Below are 24,630 nucleotides of genomic sequence, written 5' to 3' on the forward strand. Positions count from 1 at the left end.
TCTCGGCACAAGTTTCTCTCGAACAAATGATAAATTTTCACTTTAGTATATAAACAATTACACAATAGCGTGATGTTCCTGGCTGTGGCCGCCAGCATTTTATTTTGCTGGAAGCTCGCCTTGATGCAGGTTGAAACACGTGAAGCTCCATATGGTACCAAAATGGAGTGAGGTACAAGCTACAAGTGGTACAGTACAAACCAGTCCCGTGGGAGACTCCGCCAATTGTACTGAACTTGCTTCTGATTGGTCGGCACGTTCCGGAGCTAGACGCCAAACCACCTAACTTCTCTTGTTGATTATTTACATTCTTTTCATCGTATTTAGCCCAGTTTTTATTAGGACAAAAAAGGATCAAATGTCTCTGAGCACTATGCGACTTTTCTGAGGTCATCAGTAGCGTAGAACTTAGAACTAATTAAACATAACTAACCTAAGGACATCACACACATCCATGCCCTAGGCGACCGTAGCGGACGCTCGGTTCCAGACTGTAAAGCCGAGAACCGCACGGCGACTCCGGCCGGCTTTATTAGGACTATCTCTCATGGTTACCCTACGAGTGTATCGTTATCGTTTATAAATTTCACTAGTTTTGAGAAACATAAGCGTAACGATATTGCAACTGTAGTGCTTGGGACACCTTCGGGTCACTTTGGCGCGCCTGGGAGACGAAGTACTTCGGCTCTGCTAGTCACTCTGTTTCGGGCGTCTGGAGGATCGGACATGTATCTCAGTATCTTGTGATACTTACATGTGAACATGTAACAGTCACTCCGTTTTGGGCGTTCTTCAAAACCGAACTTTTTATTTGTGAAGATGTAATACTCACTCTGTCTAGTGCGTAATGGAGAGCCGGACAAGTGTATCATATTTCGTAAGTTGGATGGAAAAGTTACTATTCAACTATGAGAGCTATGTCAAGTGTTGTAAAAGGCAGTGTAAATGTGTGAATATTTGATTAATAAACAAACAGGATACATTAATGAGAATCGTCACCTACCATCATTGTCAGTACTACAGATCTTTCCCTCTGTAGGTTCAGAGACTGACCTGGGCAAATGGCATCCAGCAAAAAGCACTATCACAGGTTCGAACTGACAGCGTAGCAGCCTCCGCCGAAGAAGATCCCACGACCGAATAGTTGTCTTCCGCGCTCGGGACACAACTTTAGAAGACGACAGGTTGGTGGAATGAACGGTCAGAGCCTCTTATTCAATATTACCAGATCTCTCCAGCTCCCAGACCTGATTTTCAGAGGGATATATGGTTTATCATAGGATTAGAATATAACCATGCTCATGCTCTGCATACTACGTATTTGTTTCCGTGGTAGTTTAGCTCTTCGGACGACATTATCTACTGATGTTCGTTATTGTGTAGCATTACGTTAAAGTAATACTGCAAGTATTCCGCCGCCTGGGGTGGTTTATCTGTATAACCTATCCATTGCTGTGCCTCCTCAGGACACAGACAGCTTCAAAATCTGTATGCCGCAGGAGGAATTTCGATATACCGTGCCAGGAAAGGATTTAGTACACTTGTAAGTAGGCTGTTTAGATTTTTATGTTGGTAACGCCATGTAGCGCTCTATATGAAAAGCAGTGAGTGTACTGTGTGCAGTCTGTGGCTGGTTTGCATTGTTGGAATTTGTTATTGCATTGCTGGGAAGTTGGCTGTTAACAGAGCGTAGCATTGCGCAGTTGGAGGTGAGCCGCCAGCAGTGGTGGATGTGGGGGAGTGAGATGGCGGAGTTTTGAGAGCGGATGATCTGGACGTGTGTCCATCAGAGAGAATAGATTTGTAAGACTGGATGTCTTGAACTGATATATATATATATATATATATATATATATATATATATATATATATATATATATATATTACGACTTTTGAGCAGTATTAAGGTAAATAAATTGTTTGTTCTCTCTCAAAATCCTTCATTTGCTAGCTATGCCTATCAGTAGTTAGAATCTTTTATTTTGCTGGCAGTAGTGGCGCTCGCTGTATTGCAGTAGTTCGAGTAACGAAGATTTTTGTGAGGTAAGTCATTCATGAAAGGTATAGGTTATTGTTAGTGAGGGCCATTCTTTTGCAGGGATTTTTGAAAGTCAGAATGCGTTGCGCTAAAAAAATATTGTGTGTCAGTTTATTGATGATCTGAATAAGTAAAGAGAGAAATGTCTGTGCACGTTCAGTTTTGCTAAGCTGTTTGAAAATCAAACAACGTAAAAGTTTTATCAGCACAATCATTCATAAACTTGTCTAAGGAGGCGTTTCACACCCATTTCGAAATTTACAGTTCAGTTAAGATGTATTGTTGCAACAGTGCATAGAAAGTACGTGAAATGGTTACATTTAAAGAGCAATATCCCAGGCGGTTCTCATGTACCTGGTATCAAACTTTGCTGAAACACCCGTATTTGTACGTGATGTGGCCACCACGGGAAGGAATGCTGGCACGTACTCTTGCATCCAGCCAATCGCACCGACGGCGGCATACATTACGCCGCGCCTGCTCCATTTGCCCGGGTATTTCTGTACGAGTTGTTGGCTGACGAGTCGCGAGACTCACTTCTCGCCCCACCACATGAAACTCGTATTCTATTGGAGACAGGTCCGGAGATCGTGCTGGCCAGTAAGTTGCTGTACGTCTGGCAGAGCGCGTTGAGGTTTGAGGGAAGTTTGTAGACGAGCATTATCGTGTTGAAACAAAACATCACCCTACCGTTGCAAGAGCCGCAAAAGAACGGATCTAGCAAATTTTTGAATCTACCGAGCGCTGTTTACCGACCGTTCCACAAACCGTTGTAGCCCACCACACCCCAGACCATAGGATCTGGGGAGAAGCCAGTCTGTCCTGGACGAATGCACTCTACGCTCACCAGGTCTAGGTGTACGTGCAAATGGCCGTCACTTGAATCAGGCAGAATCTGCTTCATCTTCCAAGTGATCGAGCTGTGCACGTCGATGCTGTGGCGTGAGTGAAAGACGGGCTAGAGGCGTGTGCGTCCGTAGTCCCATTGCTAATTACCGGTCCGCAACAGTTCGAGTTGACACGTTTGGGCTCACAAGCCCTGTGTGATGTGGCACCTGTACGACCTGCCACTGCCGCCCTTACAGTACCACGATCTCGGCGGGCGTCTGTACTGCGTGGATTTCTGTAACCTAGTCAACGGCAGTGAGAATATTCACCCTATCGGTGATACCAGCACCATTGCGGAACTAATGGTACACGCTTAACTTGAGCGGTGATTGCCTCCCACTCGGAAGGTCACCGTGTGGTCCCTTCTAAAATCCGTCAGTTGGCTGTAGGAAGCATGTGTGCGTCTCCGTGGAGTGGCTGCTTGGTTACTTCACACACTTGCACCACAATGAACTTTCTTGCTGTAGACATTCCTTATTGAAGGGAAATCACACGTGTCGACTTGCTAGCTATGCTACTTCGCTACCTTTTGGCTGACGACTTTGGACCCATTGTCAGTTCATATACTATGCCCCATGTGGCACGTGCCACTATTGGATCAAAATCAACAATTTTTTTCTGGCGGTGTAGTTAATGTATTTAAAATACGGCTTAAGCTGGCTACGGGTGTAATCATGGTACCTGAAACAAATAATTATTATGCCAATCATTCATTTTCCCACACAAAAATTTGTGTTCTTTTAATATTGGAAATCTACAGAACAATGACGAGAGGAGGACTGGTGGCAAGATAAAAGTAAAAATGAAACCATGACAAAGTTCTATTGTTTTCACACTTTTAGAGCATTCGTTTGGGAAATCATCTCACACACAAAGCGATCGCAAAAATAATCTGTAAAAGAAATATGATTTTTGGGTGAGATACCTTTAAAAGCAGAATTCCTACCGAGCGAGGTGGCTCAGTGGTTAGCACACTGGACTCGCATTCGGGAGGACGACGGTTCAATCCCGTCTCCAGACATCCTGATTTAGGTTTTCCGTGATTTCCCTAAATCGTTTCAGGCAAATGCCGGGATGGTTCCTCTGAAAGCGCACGGCCGATTTCCTTCCCAATCCTTCCCTAACCAGAGCTTGCGCTCCGTCTCTAATGACCTCGTTGTCGCCGGGACGTTAAACACTAACCACCACCACTACAATTCCTTCCCTCCGTGAACAATCGGCTTCACTGTATTTAACGGAAGGCTAAACTGTTATTGAGTTCTGATACACCAAATACTTCTAACCTCATTATATATAAAATGTTCATTTGGAGTTGGCAAATTTAGTAAAGACACTTCGAATTAATTTATTTGGGCTTGAAGAAGCTGCGTACAAGTGAACAATGTATGGTTAAGAGTTGTGACCATGTGCGTGTTACAAGCCCATGTATCAACCCTTCTTATGTCCGACAGCATGTTTACGAGTAAAATTAATACCTAACATAATATTTTCGATGATTAAGAAGTACGAGCAAACAAGTACGAGCACTGTTTATTAGACAGCAACTTTAATGTAAGAAAGTTCATTTCGTTCTCACCGTTGTAATCGTCTTAAACATTAATTTAATTCGCGCTGACATCAATCTCGTATATGTGCAACGACATTTGGTGTGTATTAAATCGAATATCGTACTGAGCAAGTACAATTTTTCATTAAGAAAATTCATTTCGTTCTCACCGTTGTAATCGTCTTAAACATTAATTTAATTCGCGCTGGCATCAATCTCGTATATTTGCAACGACATTTGGTGTGTATTAAATCGAATATCGTACTGAGCAAGTACAATTTTTCATAATTCGTGCGTGATTTTGAATGTTGAACACCTTTTCCTCAAAATTTTCGAAACGTTTTGTTCATAACTTCTCATTACATTAATTTCCCCTAAATTCTTTAATATATTTCAACGCGATATTCAAACATTTGAAATGAAACTGCTGTGACAGTACCTGAAAATACACTCCTGGAAATTGAAATAAGAACACCGTGAATTCATTGTCCCAGGAAGGGGAAACTTTATTGACACGTTCCTGGGGTCAGATACATCACATGATCACACTGACAGAACCACAGGCACATAGACACAGGCAACAGAGCATGCACAATGTCGGCACTAGTACAGTGTATATCCACATTTCGCAGCAATGCAGGCTGCTATTCTCCCATGGAGACGATCGTAGAGATGCTGGATGTAGTCCTGTGGAACGGCTTGCCATGCCATTTCCACCTGGCGCCTCAGTTGGACCAGCGTTCGTACTGGACGTGCAGACCGCGTGAGACGACGCTTCATCCAGCCCCAACCATGCTCAATGGGCGGGGGATCCGGAGATCTTGCTGGACAGGGTAGTTGACTTACACCTTCTAGAGCACGTTGGGTGGCACGGGATACATGCGGACGTGCATTGTCCTGTTGGAACAGCAAGTTCCCTTGCCGGTCTAGGAATGGTAGAACGATGGGTTCGATGACGGTTTGGATGTACCGTGCACTATTCAGAGTCCCCTCGACGATCACCAGAGGTGTACGGCCAGTGTAGGAGATCGCTCCCCACACCATGATGCCGGGTGTTGGCCCTGTGTGCCTCGGTCGTATGCAGTCCTGATTGTGGCGCTCACCTGCACGGCGCCAAACACGCATACGACCATCATTGGCACCAAGGCAGAAGCGACTCTCATCGCTGAAAACGACACGTCTCCATTCGTCCCTACATTCACGCCTGTCGCGACACCACTGGAGGCGGGCTGCACGATGTTGAGGCGTGTGCGGAAGACGGCCTAACGGTGTGCGGGACCGTAGCCCAGCTTCATGGAGACGGTTGCGAATGGTCCTCGCCGATACCCCAGGAACAACAGTGTCCCTAATTTGCTGGGAAGTGGCGGTGCGGTCCCCTACGGCACTGCGTAGGATCCTACGGTCTTGGCGTGCATCCGTGCGTCGCTGCGGTCCGGTCCCTGGTCGACGGGCACGTGCACCTTCCGCCGACCACTGGCGACAACATCGATGTACTGTTGAGACCTCGCGCCCCACGTGTTGAGAAATTCGGCGGTATGTCCACCCGGCCTCCCGCATGCCCACTATACGCCCTCGCTCAAAGTCCGTCAAATGCACATACGGTTCACGTCCACGCTGTCGTGGCATGCTACCAGTGTTAAAGACTGCGATGGAGCTCCGTATGCCACGGCCAACTGGCTGACACTGACAGCGGCGGTGCACAAATGCTGCGCAGCTAGCGCCATTCGACGGCCAACACCGCGATTCCTGGTGTGTCCGCTGTGCCTTGCGTGTGATCATTGCTTGTACAGCCCTCTCGAAGTGTCCGGAGCAAGTATGGTGGGTCTGACACACCGGTGTCAATGTGTTCTTTTTTCCATTTCCAGGAGTGTACTTTATTTTGAAAGCAGGTAATATGTTTTGTTTTACTTCATTTCGCTTCTTACTTTCAGTCGATGCTGATATCACTTTACGAATTACCATATTCAATATAATTCTATACACTTCATGTTCTTATTACTTCGCATCGTGCCACGCTTCAGTGATCGACCCTAGCAGAAATTTACCTAGTGAGCGGTCGGAGGCGGAGAAAGGCACTATAAATGTCACTTTTAAACAGATGAGTTGGTCAGTTTCTGGAGGTCATAGTACTGTCTCACTAGGCACATAATGCTGGAATTGGTTAAACGACAGATTCAGCGGTATCACGGGAAATTAATTCTAGAAGTGTTTGAGAATTCTGTAGTAAGTAAAATTTTTGCATTCTATATTCCTGGGGTATGAAGTGCCCCGTCTTATCCCCCCTTGAGGACGTCGATGCTTATCTCCTATCTTCTGAGTCGTGCTGGAAACGAACGCAAGCCCAGCTGGAAGAACTTACATTGTCGAGACGACAGATCCACAATAACTTGGCACTCCATCTGACATGGTGCCACTACGGCATGCAACGACGTAAGCTTGCAGGTTTTGAGGAATGACAACAGAACGTGCCGCTGTATCGACTAGGCTGCAGGCAGTACCTTGCGCCCAGTGGAGTCTCTGTAGATGACCCAGCGCTGCAGCGCGTCCCTCCAGTAGAGCAGGTGGAAGGACTCGGCGTACTCCTGGCCCTGCCCGTTGCCGAAGCGGCCCTGCGTCTCGGTGGCGGTGATGAGGTGCGGCCGGCCCAGGTCCACCTCCAGGAATTCCTGCACCTCGCTGCTGATCTGCGCCTTCGGGCACCACGCGCCGCCGTTCTTCTCCTGCCGGATCCTGCGGCAGACGAGTTTCAGAGCGACTTGTGGACAGGTACGAAGAGGGCTAAGCATCTGTACATGGTCCACAAGACATTTCATTTACATGTTACATCTTTAGACTAAGGTATCTCTGTGAACTATGAAAAATAGTGGCGTTAGGGCACGAAACACGTGAGAAAAAAATTGAAAATTACGACGACACCCCCTGATATAAGTGGTAAAATCCCTCTGAGCACATGGGGTATGTACTGTCTGCTCCTTACCCCTACACACAGTTGACACACCACTGGAAAGTGGGAGGTTATGTGTTCCAATAGATGGGACTGTCTGCCCCTTCGCATATCAAACGAAAGTCAGTCTAACTAAAGACACTCTACAGTAGGGTTCGATGAAGTCAAAAATATTCTACGAGAGGGTTGCCAAGCCGAAAAGCTGAAAATCTGCCTCACTGGTATATTTATCCGGGCATTTTGCCCTAAATATTTAAAAATAAAGACTCACATCGATATTTTCAATCGCTTATTAATAATACAGTTACTGTCAGTATTTTGCGAGATCTAACTTAAAAATGCTTAAACTGGGAGCCAATGACTAAATAGCCTCATAATTAGGCAGTTATGGCACCAACTAACTCATTCAGTCTCCTTAAGTGCCCAGTCCTCTACATAAGACAGTCGCATAACAAACAAACTTGAACTTCTTCATTAAGGAAAATAAACTATTATATATTCTTCTGGGACAGAAGACGAAAAAAATATTGATTGACATTGCATTAAACGTAAAACGAAATACCATCAATCTGTGGTCAAATATAAACATTCACATATGGCTCTGAGCAGTATGGGACTTAACATCTTAGGTCATCGGTCCCCTAGAACTTAGAACTACTTAAACGTAACTAACCTAAGAACATCACACACATTCATGCCAAAGGCAGGATTCGAACCTGCGACCGTAGCTCCCGCGGTTCCGCACTGCAGCGCCTAGAACCGCACGGCCACGTAGGCCGACTTTCACGTATGAACCCACTTTATCAAGAACGTTATTTTTCTTGGAAATGACTCTGTGCAACTCTTGAAATGAGAATTTAAAACTACTCAACAACAACATCATCACATTTGCCATTGTCAGGCCCGGATCTGAGAGGAGGGGGCGGGGGGAGTGCAAACAGGGGTACCTGCCCCATATGGCAATTTCAGGGGGCGCCAAATTCATATTCTTGAAGAAAACACCTTGTTTTAAAAAGCGCCTAGCATCCAACGCACGTTGGTCTATCGATTATTCATATGAGTCATATGATTTTGAAACACATCGCTGTTGGTTTGAACATTTCTGCACACTTTGTAATTTGATTTCTGAACGAGTCGCAAGTTGAATGCGTTCATAGTGTACGCGACGTCTCTGCTAGGGGAATCCCCGTCACATCTAAAAATAAAAAAAATAAAAATTCCTCAGACAAAAGGGGACGTGGCTGTACGAGCTGACCCGCATAAATCCCAAAGGGTGAATGCCAATCGCTGTTTGTTTATGTGATTGTCATAGTTATTTACGAAATCCAAAGAATCATGCTATCACAGTGGAATTAATCGACTAACAAGAATAACAGGTAAGGAACATTACATATTATCTTCTCGGTGTATCCAAGAAAACGAAATTTTGAGAGAAAAGTTTTGCTGAATTGCTACACTACTCGTACTAAGAGCCAGGGTAATGTCCCAGAATAGCAGCCGCGTAAGTTCTGTTCTTGGAGTAGCGCAGAAAATGCGTTGAACGAAGAGGAATACCGCCTAACCAGAGAATAAACGCCGGACAACTGAACCGATGATTTTGACAGGGTTAGTGAAGTTAACTGGATAATAAGCTTTGACAGTGGTAGGAATAGTACAGAATTAGTGATAACAAGATTGTACGCTAGGTCGAGCAAGGACAATAAACGGTGACATCACGCAATTTATATGGAAGAAAATGGCGATTCCAAATTTATATGAAAGTTTCATGCAACTGCTTTAGGGTCTCATGTTTGAGAAACTGGAGCATATGAATGAAATGTGAAACTGTTTCTTCACATAAAACGTTTTGCTTGTAGTAGGCATACTACGTATTTGATATTGGTGCTTGGTGAATTATATTCTGTCGTGCTATTTATGTAAAGAAAGCTGATAAAAATGACCGTTTGTGCCAAAACAGTCTCACTTATTTGGCACGTGTTACAGTTGCTACGATATTAGAAAGGCCTATTTAGTTTTATCTAGCAGACAGACACAAAACAGACGTAACCAAAGCGAGAAACCACACAAGTCTTGAGTACTATGCTTATTGATAGCTTTTTTAGTGTTAGACAACGACATTTTGATTTTTCATGCAGCAAAACTTTTGACAAACTTTGATAAGTTAACAGATTCTTTCGCGAAAGGAAAGCACACCACGTAAAGCTGTAGCAAGATTAGAGAGAAAACTACGCTGGGAACTAAGAATTGAAGAAATGTGCACCGTGCTGTCGTGCTTCTTCTTTTCTTTAATGTTTCGTTTATTTAGTTTTATGTCACACAGAAAAGAAAGTTACTAGCAATAGAGAGTTCAAATTTTCTGAAGAGTTCTCATTGCACAGTCACAAATAATCACACCAAGTATTAATTGTGAGTTTTTTTTTAAGGGGGTAGAATTTCATAATGGGAGCAGGAGTACCACTGGACATTTTAGTTTCCGCTCTCCTGATTATAGGTTTGAATTCCCCAGACCAAAGTACACTGCACTATGGCGTACTTAAGACAAAATAAAATGTTTTACATTTCCTTGAACATGTATGTTTTGTACATAAAACCTGCCAGAAATATGTGCGCTAAGACATGAACATAATTTGGAAAAATCGATTTTTTAAAATTTTTGTCGTCCTGTCTCAAACACTCGAAGGGGCGGAAGGGAAGGGGGATTGGCAAGGAGAGAAGGAGTCGTCAAGATGAAGTTTTCGCCCCTGTTCGGAAATATCGTAGATCGAGGACTGGTCATTGTTTCGATCTATAATTTATTGCGTTGCTAAGTCTATTGGGAGTTTATGAAAAGAGAACATCCTTTCCTCTTTGGCATAATGACGTAGAATCTAAAAATTCTGTGAATTTAAATAAACTGTCCATATTTGTTTTGGACATGCGTGCTGACATCAGCTGACCAGGACACTCCACTTTGCTTCGACCTCACGGTGCATAGCTTGGTTGTGATAGAGAGAGAGAGAGAAAGAGAGAGAGAGAGAGAGAAAGAGAGACAGACAGACAGACAGAATGTTTTAAGCTTGGGTGGCCTACGGAGGAAAACACAGACATAAGAAGGGCGCTGGTTACTGAAGCTACGCAGAATGATGGGGGCAAAGGCGCGGATAATTGTATTGAAGGCTGAGGACATTGTACTGAAGATTACATCAGTATTTACTTTAGTTGCAGACTTATAGCCATTGTTATTACCAGTAGTATGTTTTTATGTGGACTAGTAACCTCCAGTTATGTGTCACACGACCAAGCCATTAATGTTTAGATTCCCCATAGACCACATTCTGGACTTTAGATACTTGGAAGGAAAAATGTAATCTATACTGACAGGCACAGTCCGCTAAGTGGTGCAGTGACGATCGTGGAGGAAACATCAGATAAGGCAACCAATGCACTTTCAGCACAATAGCTGTATTAATACCCCAGACTCCCTCTGTATCCTTACTATATGCCTCCTTATTCCTTCTTATATACATTGTGCTTATTCCAGTAGCTTGCAAGTGCTCTCGGTCTTGTGTTCTGCACCTCGTGGCTAAAAAAGCTAACGGGAGCTGGACACGAACCCCAAAAGAGATACATGTCTGCCTAACGCAGTACACCTGGCAGCCCTGCCTGTGACTCACCTGGCGTTCTGCGGCCCCACAGACTTGGGCTCGTACGAGGAGCTGGCGGACACCGCAGAGTCCGGGATGCGGCCCTCCTCCATGCCGAGCGCCACGTGGCAGCTGGCCGGCGGCCCTGCAAGCACAGAGCGTCGCTAGCGGTCTCACGCACAGTAGGCGCGCGCCTGCCGGCTATGCAGACAGCCACTCACCCTGGTGACGCAGGGCTGCCGCAGCCACGGCGCCAGTCAGCAGCAGCAGGACGCCCGGCTGCCGCCTGCGGCTCATGCCTGCCTGCCTGCGGCGCAGCTCAGAGCCCGCTGAGGGCTGCCATGTTGCGGTACGGGGCCGTCTCTCTCACTGCTTCACCTGTCGTGCACTGCAACGGAAGCAAACAAGTGTTGAAAGCGTTCTGAGACATCCATTCCTTCAAAACGGCGGTACTCCAAAACTCTGGACACACTTACATCACTTCTGACACTCATCTCTTGCAATAGTCTATGCTCGACACATTTTATTCGAGAGCTCAATACGTGTGTTTTCTGGCTACAGAAACTGTATTTTTTTCATGTGTTTATTAGGTCACATTCTTCTCTATCTGGTCAGTACAAGTTCTGAAACTGGTTTGAACTAACGTCCTGAGGAGATAGAGACTTGAAAATTTCAAAGTATCTCAGAAAACGATGGCAATGCAATACCAAATTGCTATCTTGTCTGTTGCACGGCGGAGGGTACTTTGGGTACCACTGAAATTTCCCCATTTTCCTGTTCCAATCGTGAATCGTTTGGTCAAAGAGTGACTGATTATATATTGGTCGATTCAGGTGAAGAGAAACTGAAACAAACCTCAGATTTACCACATGCCTCTATTGTAACCTCATTAAATGGTTCAAACCGAATTAACCCTTTCATATGCACTAGGCTAAAAATGGCGATAATGTTTTATTTATGTATATATGAAGTAGTATGTGTGCATGTATGTTTCTGTCTCCAGGATCTCCTCCTAAGCCCCTTGATCAATTTCAGCAAAATTTGACACACAAATAGCAACCTTAACAGGTATCAGTACTTCAGCATTTATAATCTCCTAGCTTCAAAAAGAACTCAGATACAGCCCCTGGCATATAGGTTCCCCCTCACAACAGGTGTGTTGTGCAGGAAACGTATCGGCCTGCCTTATTGCCCTGCTCTGCAGGGCAGCCTACACTTCAACTGCAAGAAACAGTTTTCCAGCACCTGACATATAGGCAGCACAGCTCGACAGGCTTGTTGCATTGGAGTAGTATTGGCCTACTTTTTAATGCTGCTTTCTAGAACATCCTATACACCATAGCCTAAAGTTGGTGTTTAGGCCCCTGTGTTTATGTAGGCTGTCCTGGGAGTGGAATCAGCCTGACGTATCGACCTGTTTTCAGATGGGCTTGGGTGGGGGAAGGATATGATCGACAGAGAAGGGCCTCAACAGACAGAAGGACAGGGATGGAGGGCATGGAATGAAAGATAGGGGTACTAGGGGATTGATAGGGATGGATGGGGTAGGAGGGGATGGACAGAGGCAGAAAGCGTCCATAGAAAGGAGTAGGAATAGAGAGAGCAGGAGGAGAAGATAGATTGGGAGAGGGGGAGGAGATGTTCAGAAAGAGTGTGAAGGAGGTGGAGGTGTACATAGAGGGGGGAGCGTAAAATACAGAGAGGGTGAGACTGGACTAGACAAAGAGAGGGACAGGATGATATGAACAGAGGGAGAGGAGAGGAAGATGTGATCTGAGAGAGACATGGATAAAACTGACAAAGAGGCAGGAGAGGAGGAGATAAAGGAAGAGAGAGTGTGGGGAGGAGGAGATAGATGGATAGAGGTGACAGCATGAGGTGGACAGAGAGATGAAGGGAAGGTGAAGTGTACACAGAGAAGGGGGAAGAGAAAGTGTGTGCAATATATGTGTGAAATGCATACATGGGCAAAGCCTATGGGGAACAGCTAGTCATTTAAATAAAAACGACTTCTTAATGTACCTTTTTTTTAAATTTGACTAAAAAGTATTAAATATTATCTATTAGCCCCTAAGAGATTACTAAATCCATAAATGCCATGCTGAAAATTAGTAACTGTGGATTTCAATGAGTATGAAAATAGTGGAATGATTTGAAAAGAAAAACTCGGTTGCATTCAGTACATAAATGAGGCATGAATTTATCATCTCCTCACCGTTCTACTACTTGTTTCTTGATGCAAAACTGGTACACTTCGTTACTACTATCTATTCCCAGTGTTTCATTTTAAATCCCACATACATTTCCATAACTGTTGTAAATTCTCAAACAGAAATTTTCAAAACTCCAGGTGTTTTGAATCTATATGCGTCTAGGAGAAAATCTTTTACGCTTTTTAGTCAGATTCAAAAATGAGAAATATTAAAAATTCTTTTTTATTTAAGTAATTATTAAATGCTTTTTACAGTAGTGAGCGTAAAAGTTTTCAGTCGATGTCAAACACTGTGATGAGATTACAGGTTTATTTCAGTTTCTCGACATATGAAACAACCGATATATTACTTCCTACTGAGATATATCTCGTGAAAAGACAGTGAAGTTAAAAACTAGTGTGATTAGAGCTGAAGTGGAGGCTTATCACGAATTATTCTTCCCACAATCTATTCGTAACCGGTTCGATTGGTTCAAATAGCTCTGAGTACTATGCGACTTAACTTATGAGGCCAGAACTAATTAAACCTAACTAACCTAAGGACATTACACACATCCATGCCCGAGGCAGGATTCAAACCTGCGTCCGTAGCGGTCGCTCGGCTCCAGACTGTAGCCCCTAGAACTGCACGGCCACTCCTGCCGGCTTCGTAACCGGAAAATGAAAATGGGGTAATATCACTGCTACACAAAGTACCATTCATGACGCACCAGACAAGAAACCGAATTAATAATACTTTGTCATCCGGTTCCGAGCTATGTGAAACCTTTCAAGTCTGTAGCTCATCAGGAAGCGATATTGGGAGACCTAACAAAAACGTGGTAAAATGGTGTTGTCTGCAGGGAGATAACTGCCCTTCGGATACTGTTATGAAATCTGCAGGACCATGCTATTGGTTACACAATAAGATAACTTCAGTTGCACATTGCTGCTCAGTTCAGACAACGTTTGTGACATGTTATTAAAAGTGAATTTGCGCTGTCTTCGATATCTCAGTTACGTTATCTTTCAACTAGGCAACGCAAGACAGTATGTTGGCAGCGATGTTGTGACTTACATCGACCAGACGGAGTTCGGCTGTTTCCCTGTCAAGCCTGTTTCCAGATGTTTTACCCACTTGAGGAACCTGTCATCAGTTTCTGAGACAATAGCACAGCTCTCTTCGTGACCCACTGTTACTAACGAACTCTGGTATAGAGTAGAAGCAATATGGAATATACCCGTGTCTACCATCTACGCTGTTAGAATCGACGGGCTGCCATATCAGAGGTGGTACTGCTGCAGAGGTGGCCGCACTGTGTACAAAATTGCACACCATTTATATCCCGAAATATACAAATTTAATTAAGTGTTGTCCGTCCTCCAGTGGAGGCCTAGAATTTGGCTCAGCTGCTATAGCGCTCTCACAGGCTGCGTATTTTCTCCACCATGCCACGCTGTCTGAGAACGAGGAGCGGAAGAGGGTGAAAGGGGCAGAATTTAAGTAGCAGTGCATTAGCACTGCATAGGACTTGGTTTTATACTTAACATTTCTCAACATCGTGAATCATAAACGAACCAAATTTTAAGCATTATTTAATTTTTTTCACACACAGAACACATATTGATCTTTTTGATTTTTACAGACCGTCGGCATATGGACAGATGCACAGAATTTTATCGATCTCCCCACTCAAGTTGCCACATAATAGTGATTTATTTAGGAAAAAGGATCCTGTAATGTTTGAATACTCCATTAGTAGTGTAGCACTTCATACAGTCAAGTCGATGAAATATTTGGGCGTAACATTGCAGAGCGACATGAAGTGGGACAAGCATGTAATGGCTGTTGTGGTGAAGGCGGATAGTCGTCTTCGGTTCATTAGTAGAATTTAGGGAAGATATGGATCATCTGTAAAGAAGACCGCTTATAAAACACTAATATGACCTATTCTTGAGTACTGCTTGAGCGTTTGGGATCCATAACAGGTCGGATTGAGGAAGGACATACAAGCAATTCAGAGGCGGGCTGCTAGATTTGTTACTGGTAGGTTTGATCATCACGCGAGTGTTACGGAAATGCTTCAGAAACTCGGATGGGAGTCTCTGGAGTGAAGGAGGCGTTCTTTTTGTGAATCGCTACTGAGGAAATTTAGAGAACCAGCATTTGAGGCTGACTGCAGTACAATTTTACTGCCGCCAACTTATATTTCGCGGAAAGACAAGAGAGATTAGGGTTCGTACAGAGACATATAGGCAGTCGTTTTTCCCTCGTTCTGTTTGGGAGTGGAACAGGGAGAGAAGATGCTAGTTGTGGTACGAGGTACCCTCCGCCACCCACCATATGGTGGACTGCGGAGCATGTATGTAGATGCAGATGTAGTTTCACAGTCCAAAAAAGAAGAACGTCTTTAAGACATTAATGTAGATTGAAACATTGCAGCACTTCTATAATCGTGTCATGGAGACGTGGAAACTGTCCGAGGAGGACAACGTGGATATCCTGGACACTTTTAACGCATAGGAGCTGTCGGTTACATCCTCACCAGAACTCTTACGCTATCAGATGAGACGGCAAACGGTATCGAAAGCAGATGTATGTTTGACAGTGTCCTCAGAAAGATCAGAGGCCGGCCCGAGTGACCTAGCTGTTCTAGGCGCTACAGCCTGGAACAGCGCGATCGCTACGGTCGCAGGCTCGAATCCTGCCTCGGGCATGGATGTGTGCGATGTCTTTAGATTAGGGTTAAGTAGTTCTAAGTTCTATTGGACTGATGACCTCAGAAATTAAGTCCCATGGTGCTCAGAGCCATTTGAACCAAATCAGAATGTTCGGAAATGGTTCGAATGGCTCTAATCACTATGGGACTTAACTTCTGAGGTCATCAGTTTCCTACAACATAGAACTACTTAAACCTAACCAACCTAAAGACATCACATACATCCATGTCCTAGGCAGGATTCGAACCTGCGACCATAACGATCGCGCGGTTCCAGACTGAAGCGGCTACAACCGCTCGGTCACAACGGCTGGCCGTTCAGGAATCTATCCTGTTAATTCTTTCAAGGGCACTGTGACTTTCTTAAGCTTCGAGTTTCTTTAATGGCAATGAGCTAAGGGAACTAGGCTGTGATTGTCAAAATGTGTCATTTCCATAACGTGATTTTTAAATGCAACCGCATCAAACTAGAATGAAGTTGTTTCTCATCTTTCAATGTCTCACGGTGGGCAGTGTTCAGTCCAGTCCATATAAAGTGCTACATCTGCAATTCGTCCTGGGTGTTTTAATTTTCGTTCCGGCACTACTTTTTCCTCCATAAAATCAACAACAGCGAGTTTTAATTCAAAAAATCGTTCCAGGCATGACACTCGATTAACACACGTACTTTACCGTAATACGTATGTGAAGTACCGATACGCTTCGTTCAGTTCCACCGCATAATGTTCCAGCTGACTGTGGGCTAGTGCGAGTTACTTCAGGAATTCAACTAGTTATACCATCAATTCCTTCACTTGCTGCATGCATGCCAATTTCTTGATGTACAGAACAATGAATGCCGTCTGTCGTTCGCTTAATTTTTTGCTCTTTCAGTGTCAAATAAGTCTTTAAATTAATTCTGCACGGTATTGTAATATTTTTTCGCAGAAAATTTGCACTACCCATCGATTAGTAAAATGTCAATTTAGAACTCTCATCCATCTCATCATCCAGGGGCAGATGTGGACTCTGACCACAATCTATTGGTTATGAACTGTAGATTTAAACTGAAGAAAGTTGGGAATTTAAGGAGATGGGACCTGGATAAACTGACTAAACCAGAGGTTGTACAGGGTTTCAGGGAGAGCATAAGGGGAAAATTTACAGGAATTGGGGAAAGAAATACAGTAGAAGAAGAATGGGTAGCTTTGTGGGATGAAGTAGTGAAGGCAGCAGAGGATCAGGTAGGTAAAAAGACGAGGGCTAGTAGCAATCCTTGGGTAACAGAAGTAATATTGAATTTAATTGATGAAAGGAGAAAATATAAAAATGCATTAAATGAACCAGGCAAAAAGGAATACAAACGTTGATCGACAGGAAGTGCAAAATTGCTAAGCAGGGATGGCTAGAGGACAAATGTAAGGATGTAGAGGCTTATCTCACTAGGGGTAGGATAGATACTGCCTATAGGAAAATTAAAGAGACCTTTAGAGAAAAGAGAACCACTTGTATGAATATCAAAAGCTCACATGGAAACCCAGTTCTAAGCAAAGAAGGGAAAGCAGAAATTTGGAAGGAGTATATAGAGGGTCTACACAAGGGGGATGTATTTGAGGACAACATCCTTACCACCTCTTATGCTAAATGGAACAAATATTAACTTCTCTCCCTCAGCAAAGAGTTTGGGAGTAATAATAGATGAAAGTCTAAATTGGAAAGAGCACGTAACTGCAGTGTGCAAAAAAGCATCAGAATCCCTTCATGTCCTACAAAAATATAAAAAACTCTTCCCTTTCGATCTGAATAAGAAATTAGTACCAACGCTTATACTCCCAATCATTGACTACAGCGATATTATCCTACAAGGCCTCTCTCAGGAAAATTTCCGACGTCTAGAACTGGTCATGAATGCCTGCGTCCGATATATCTGTGACGTTCGACTTTTTGATCACATTTCACCAGCATATGCAAAATTGTCCTGGCTGCGCGCAGACAAACGCAGAGATTTCCATACACTCTGTCTCATCTAAGGCCTTATAAATGTAAACTGTCCCTCATATCTCTCCTCGTCCCTAACGCTCATGTCGGAACAACATGACAGAAACACACGTTCCCATTATAATAAAATCCTCTCCGTTCCACTGCATCGCTCAGTCACCTTCTCCAAGTCCTTTACAGTAACGGGAACCCGACTCTGGAATAACCTCCCTCGTAATGTTAGAGAACTTAAAAACATGTCCAGCTTCAAAAAACACAATTAATGACGTATCTACTTAAGCAACAGTAATGCCTTCCTCTGTACATGAATACACTTCACCTCATTACTTCCCTCTTTCCCCCTCCTTAAATCCCCGTTCCCCAAAACACGCTAAACTAGTAAACATCTACTTTACACACCAAGATCTTATGTACATCTGCACAAACCTTCGTTACTATTGCCAATCCTTCTCATGTTTGTCATTATTATTTGATTTTTTTTCACTGTTATTATTATTGCTTAATATTGCTTTTATCATAATCTGTATGTATATCAACTGCTGTAAAAGTACTGCCAGCATTTAATTTATTAAGTCTTAGTCATGTTTATCATCACATTTTATTATTGCTTTTATCATAATCTGAATGTATAGCACCTGTTGTAAAAATACTGCCGCAATTACTTAATTAGGTCTTAGTCACTACTCTTTATTCATATTGTCACTGAGTAAGCTAACATTCTCAGTTAAACTATTGTCATGATGTAACTCTGATGTGTGAAATGCTGCATGTGTGGAACACTGGTCCGATGTAAGAGAGGGCATGATGGCCCTAATCTGATCAGGTTAAATAAATAAATAAATAAAAATTATGGAAATGGAAGAGGATGTAGATGAAGATGAAATGGGAGATATGATACTACGTGAAGAGATTGACAGAGCACTGAAAGACATGATTCGAAACAAGGCCCCAGGAGTAGGTAATATTCCATTAGAACTACTGACAGCCTTGGGAGAGCCAGTCCTGACAAGACTCTATCATCTGGTGAGCAAACTGTATAAGACAGGCGAAATACCCTCAGACTTCAAGAAGAATATAATAACTCCAATCCCAAAGAAAGCAGGTGTTGCCAGGTGTGAAAATTACCGAACTATCAGTTTAATAAGTCACGGTTGCAAAATACTACCGCGAATTCTTTACAGACGAATGGAAAAATTGGTAGAAGCCGACCTCGGGGAAGATCAGTTTGGGTTCCGTAGAAATATTGGAACACGTGAGGCAATACTGACCCAACGACCTATCTTAGAAGCTAGATTAAGGAAAGGCAAACCTACGTTTCTAGCATTTGTAGACTTAGAGAAAGCTTTTGACAATGTTGACTGGATTACTCTCTTTCAGAGTCTGAAGGTGGCATGGGTTAAATACAGGGAGCGAAAGGCTATTTACAACTTGTACAGAAACCAGATGGCAGTTATAAGAGTCGAGGGGCATGAAAGGGAAGCAGTGGTTGGGAAGAGAGTGAGACAGGGTTGTAGCCTCTCCCCGATGTTGTTCAATCTGTATATTGAGCAAGCAATAAAGGAAACAAAACAAAAATTCGGAGTAGGTATTAAAATCCAGGGAGAAGAAATAAAAACCTCGAGGTTCACCGATGTCATTGTAATTCTGTCAGAGACAGCAAAGAACTTGGAAGAGCAGTTGAACGGAATGGACAGTGTCTAAGGACGATATAAGATGAACATCAATAAAAGCAAAACGAGGATAATGTAATGTAGTCTAATTAAGTCGGGTGATTCTGAGGAAATTATATTAGTCAATGAGACGCTTAAAGTAGTGAAGGAGTTTTGCTGTTTGGGGAGAAAAATAACTAATGACGGTCGAAGTAGGGAGAATATAAAATGTAGACTGGCAATGGCAAGGAAAGCGTTTCTGAAGAAGAGAAATTTGTTAACATCGAGTATTGATTTAAGTGTCAGGAAGTAATTTCTGAAAGTATTTGTATGGAGTGTAGCCATGTATGGAAGTAACACATTGACGATAAATAGTTTGGAAAGGAGGGGAATAAAAGCTTCCGAAATGTGGTGCTACAGAAGAATTCTGAAGATTAGATGGGTAGATCACATAACTAATGAGGAGATATTGAATAGGATTGGGGAGAGGAGAAGTTTGTGGCACAACTTGACTAGAAGAAGGGACCGATTGGTAGGACATGTTCTGAGGCATCAAGGGATTACCAACTTAGCATTGGAGGGCAGCGTGGAGGGTAAAAATCGTAGAGGGAGACCAAGAGATGAATACACTAAGCGGATTCAGAAGGATGTAGGTTGCAGTAGGTACTGGGAGATGAAGAAGCTTGCACAGGATAGAGTAGCATAGAGAGCTGCATCAAACCAGTCTCAGTACTGAAGACCACAACAACATCCATCTCTCCTGTTATTCCCATTCATTTTCAAAGGATCGTGACGACATGCCGTTAGACTGTCTCTTTTTGTGGCAACAGCCGGTAGACGTGTTAACGACCGTCACACCACCGACCAATAGTGAAGGGCAAACAGCCGTGACACTTCGATTCTGCCGATCGCAGAATAGTTGTGACGGCCGAAAGTTTCCACACTGGAACTCTAAATGAATAGCCACACAGTGCCGAATACTTCTGGGAAGGAAAGAGGAAACCAGAGACAAGGCGAGCCCCACGCTAATATAGACGGACAACGAGTAAAATTTCGTTATTTTCTATACTTTTCATGTTTCAGCTTTTATGGCTAGCAGTGTAGTTTTCGAATTTCCTAATCAGTATATTCTGGTACGACTGAATGGGAAGCAAAAGAAGTAAATAGAACACTAAAAATTGCCTGGAGCGCTTTCGATAAAGTACACAACGTTTCCAAACGGAGCTATGAATTTGTGTGAAACTCAATGTGTGTGCTACCAACCTTGCCATATGTTAGAGAAACATGATTTTTTATACGAAAATCACTGTAAAACTAAGCGTCACCAGGCCAGTAACTGAGAGGAGCGAGACGGAAGACAAACCGTTGGAGCAGGTTAGAGAATGGAGTGGAAGACGTAACTAAACCTGTTAAGAAAATGAAAAGGAAGTGTCAGAGGCAAAGGTCTTACCAAAAGGGTGGTAGGTGGGCGAACGAATTTCTGTGACGGATTGCAGCACAAGAGGAATAAAACCGAAGGAAGTAGGTTACAGTACGCTGGTTCGCCCACTGCTTTAATACTGCTCAGCAGTGTGGGATCCGTACCAGATAGGGTTGTTTGAAGAGATAGAGAAGATCCAACAGAAAGCTACACGTTTCGTTACAGGATCAGTTAGTAATAGCGAAATCGTTACGGATATGATAGATAAACTCCAGTGGAAGACTCTGCAAGAGAGACGCTCAGTAGCTCGGTACGGGATTTTCTTAAAGTATCGAGAACATACCTTCACCGAAGAGTCAAGCAGTATATTGCTCCCTCCTACGTATATCTCGAGAGGAGACCACGAGGATAAAATCAGAGAGATTAAAGCCCACACAGAAGCATACCGACAATCTTTCTTTCCACGAACAATACGAGACTGGAATAGAAGGGAGTACCGATAGAGGTACTCAAGGTACCCTCCGCCACACACCGTCAGGTGGACTGCGGAGTATGGATGTAGACGTAGATGTAGATGTAGAGGAAAAAGTGGGACGCTGACCTTTTGAAAGAAAGGTGGTGACACGGGAAGACAGTTGGGACCGAGGTAGATGCGCCCAGGGGGAAAACAAGGTAGTGCGTGGGAAACTTCAGAGCAGGCCATTATTCAGCACCAGGTGTCAAAAAGCTGATTCTGATCATTTAATAAATCTCAACGAAATAGTGATGACAGTGTTATTTTTAAAAAAATTATTTGTTTCTGTTACTGAATTTTAATCGAGGTGGTTTTCTATCATGTTGCAGGAAAGTTCCTTTTATCGCCTAATGTTCTATTACCGAAGGCTAAGAACTACTGTACTAAAACGAAATATAGTACAGTTCATGAGACAACAAGAATTGTTTTATTCAGTGCTATGCGAAGAAAGCACAGCCCGTTACTGGAATACAACGAGAAACTAACGGAGAAAATGATAATTTTTACTTCTCCAGTGCAATGGGCTATTCGAGTATTATCAGTTTAATGTAACGTTTATCCTAATAGGTAAAGCGTAAGTTATTATCTCTCCCCAGTCAATAAGTCTTTTTTGGAAAATGTAACTGTTATTTACATCCTGGTGAAATAGTACATGTTATATCATTCAAATCAGTAACAGATGTCGCGTCAGATGTTGACATAGAGATCGAAAACCACATTCGAACACCAGTTGCCGTGGACATATCCTCTCTACCTGTATGACATTTCATATGTGATACTGATTTACAGTCAAGTTTTGGGATAATACTCCTACTGTCGTAATTTCAATGTGGCCGCTTTGCCGGCAGTTCTCAGTTCTGAGAATCATTTTTGCCCTCGTTACTGTCGTCATATATACAACATTCCCACAGTTACTAGTTACTTTGAAAATGATATTTCGTAGTGTAATATTTATGCGAAATTGCGCCCAAGAGTAATCATCGAAAGCAGCTGATATTTTAGCACGCAAACCGCCCGCTGTTTTCGAGGTACACTGACCAACCGACCATGTCGTATTTTAAATACCACTTAATACTACCTTCTAAACTCTTGTTGGATTGTTTCTTAAGTACTGTTCATTGGTATGGGATTCTTACCAGAGTCGGTTAATAGATAAGATAGAGAAGATCAAACGATGAGCGGTGCGTTTAGTCACGTGATCGTTTAGTCGACGTAAGATCATTATGGTGGTACCCAACAAACACCAACGATAGACAATACAGGAAGGGCACTGGACGTCACAGACAGGTTTGCTATTGAAATTCTTATGGAGTACGTTTCCCAAATATATTTATTTAGCCTGATCAGACAAGGGCCTAAAAGCCGTCTTTTACATCTGACCAGGAACAACACATAGCAAACATTACACAAAAAAGTTCACAGTATTAAATGTCATAATAATGTTAACAATGATAATAGTAACAATAGTAATGGACGAAACTAATAATAATAATAATAATAATAATAATAATAATTCTTTCTAGAACGAGCAGAAACTAGCAAAATACACAAAGCAATCACTCATATAAATACATCGGCTACACCATTGCAATTTCATAACCACTTCTACAACCCTTTAGATCACATAACATCAACAGATACGAAGAAAGTAAATTGGAAAAAGAAAACACTACATGGCAAGCACACGTATCATCTAACAGAGGGACACGTCGATCACGACGCATCCAACACATGGCTAACAAAAGGCAGTATATACAGTGAGACTGAAGGATTGATGATTGCAATACAGGATCAAACAAAAACACCAGATATCACAGCAAGCATGTTATTATAGATCCCATTACCACAACAGATAAATGCAGACTTTGCAAACAACAAATAGAAACAGTAGATCACATCACAAGCGAACGTACAATACTAGCAAATACAGAATACTCCAGAAGACATGACAATGTAGCAAAAATATTACATTAACAACTTGCCACGCAACATAAACTAACAAAACAACACGTTCCCACGTACAAGTATGCACCACAAAATGTACTGGAGGATGATGAATACAAATTATTCTTCAACAGAACCATTATAACAGATAAAACAACACGACATAACAAACCAGACATCATACTCACCAATAAAGAGAAGAAATTAACACTACTAATCGAAATATCCATACCCAAGACAACAAATATACAGAAGAAAACAGGAGAAAAAATTGAAAAATACATCCAACTGTCTGAGGAAGTCAAAGACATGTGGCATCAGGATACAGTTGACATCACACCAATTAAACTATCAACTACAGGAGTCATACCACACAATATCCACCAGTACATCAACGCAATAGAGCTACATCCAAACGTATATATACAACTACAGAAATCTGTAATTATTGATACATGTTCAATTACACGAAAGTTCGTAAATGCAATGTAACATATACCGTATAGTTAAAAGAAAGTCACGCTTGATCAAGTTTCGCGTCACTTTCCATTTTTAACCAGACATAACGTCTGAGACTGGAAAGGGGAATAATGATACTAATAATAATAGTAGTAATAGTAAAAGATGATACTAATAATAACACTAACAATAGTAATGACAATAATAATAATAATAATGAATGGCATAATAATTAAATTATTGTAATACATTTGAATCTATGATTAGAGTCATCAGGAGTGAAAAGAATATAGATGAACGAAAAGACTTAAATGATAATGACAGTAGAAGATAGGAACTAATAAAATACAAAGAGAGAACTCTGCTGACAAAAAGGGGTGAGGGGGGGGGGGGGGAGAAAATTGTGGATTAGAGGGTATTTGGAGACACAGCTGCGGATCTGAATATGCAACAGATGGCTATTGCCATAGCAGATGGGCCATCACCTGTCTTCTGAAGCTTGGAAAGGATTTGATTTCTCTGGTATTTTGTGGAAGATTGTTCTAGCGTCTGGTTCTTGATTCGGAGAATGACTCAGAGAATATGGCAGTGGTACAGAGAGGATTTTACTCTGTTGAGGGCGGGTGTTTCTGCTGTGCTGTTCAGGTATTAGTATAAAAGTTGACAAGAGGGAGTTTGGTGATTTCGAAGGCGATAGAGCAGCCATTGGGTATGATA

The 24,630-nt window shown here is 42.7% G+C and overlaps 1 protein-coding gene across 1 annotated transcript in view; it reads right to left on the reverse strand.

The window, feature by feature from the left end:
• The window catches only part of LOC126266793 (epithelial discoidin domain-containing receptor 1-like), a 70,333-nt gene that overhangs the window by 26,493 nt on the left and 19,210 nt on the right, over window positions 1-24,630 (reverse strand). The window contains exons 2-4 of the mRNA XM_049971337.1: window positions 11,261-11,427; window positions 11,070-11,184; window positions 6,971-7,202 (exon numbers count right to left, since the gene is read on the reverse strand). Of these exons, the coding sequence (XP_049827294.1) occupies window positions 6,971-7,202; window positions 11,070-11,184; window positions 11,261-11,336 (423 nt within the window). The 5' untranslated portion in view covers window positions 11,337-11,427. The remainder of the gene's footprint in view (window positions 1-6,970; window positions 7,203-11,069; window positions 11,185-11,260; window positions 11,428-24,630) is intronic.

Source organism: Schistocerca gregaria, chromosome 4 (genome assembly GCF_023897955.1).
Source record: "Schistocerca gregaria isolate iqSchGreg1 chromosome 4, iqSchGreg1.2, whole genome shotgun sequence".
Classification (NCBI taxonomy): Eukaryota; Metazoa; Arthropoda; class Insecta; order Orthoptera; family Acrididae; genus Schistocerca; species Schistocerca gregaria.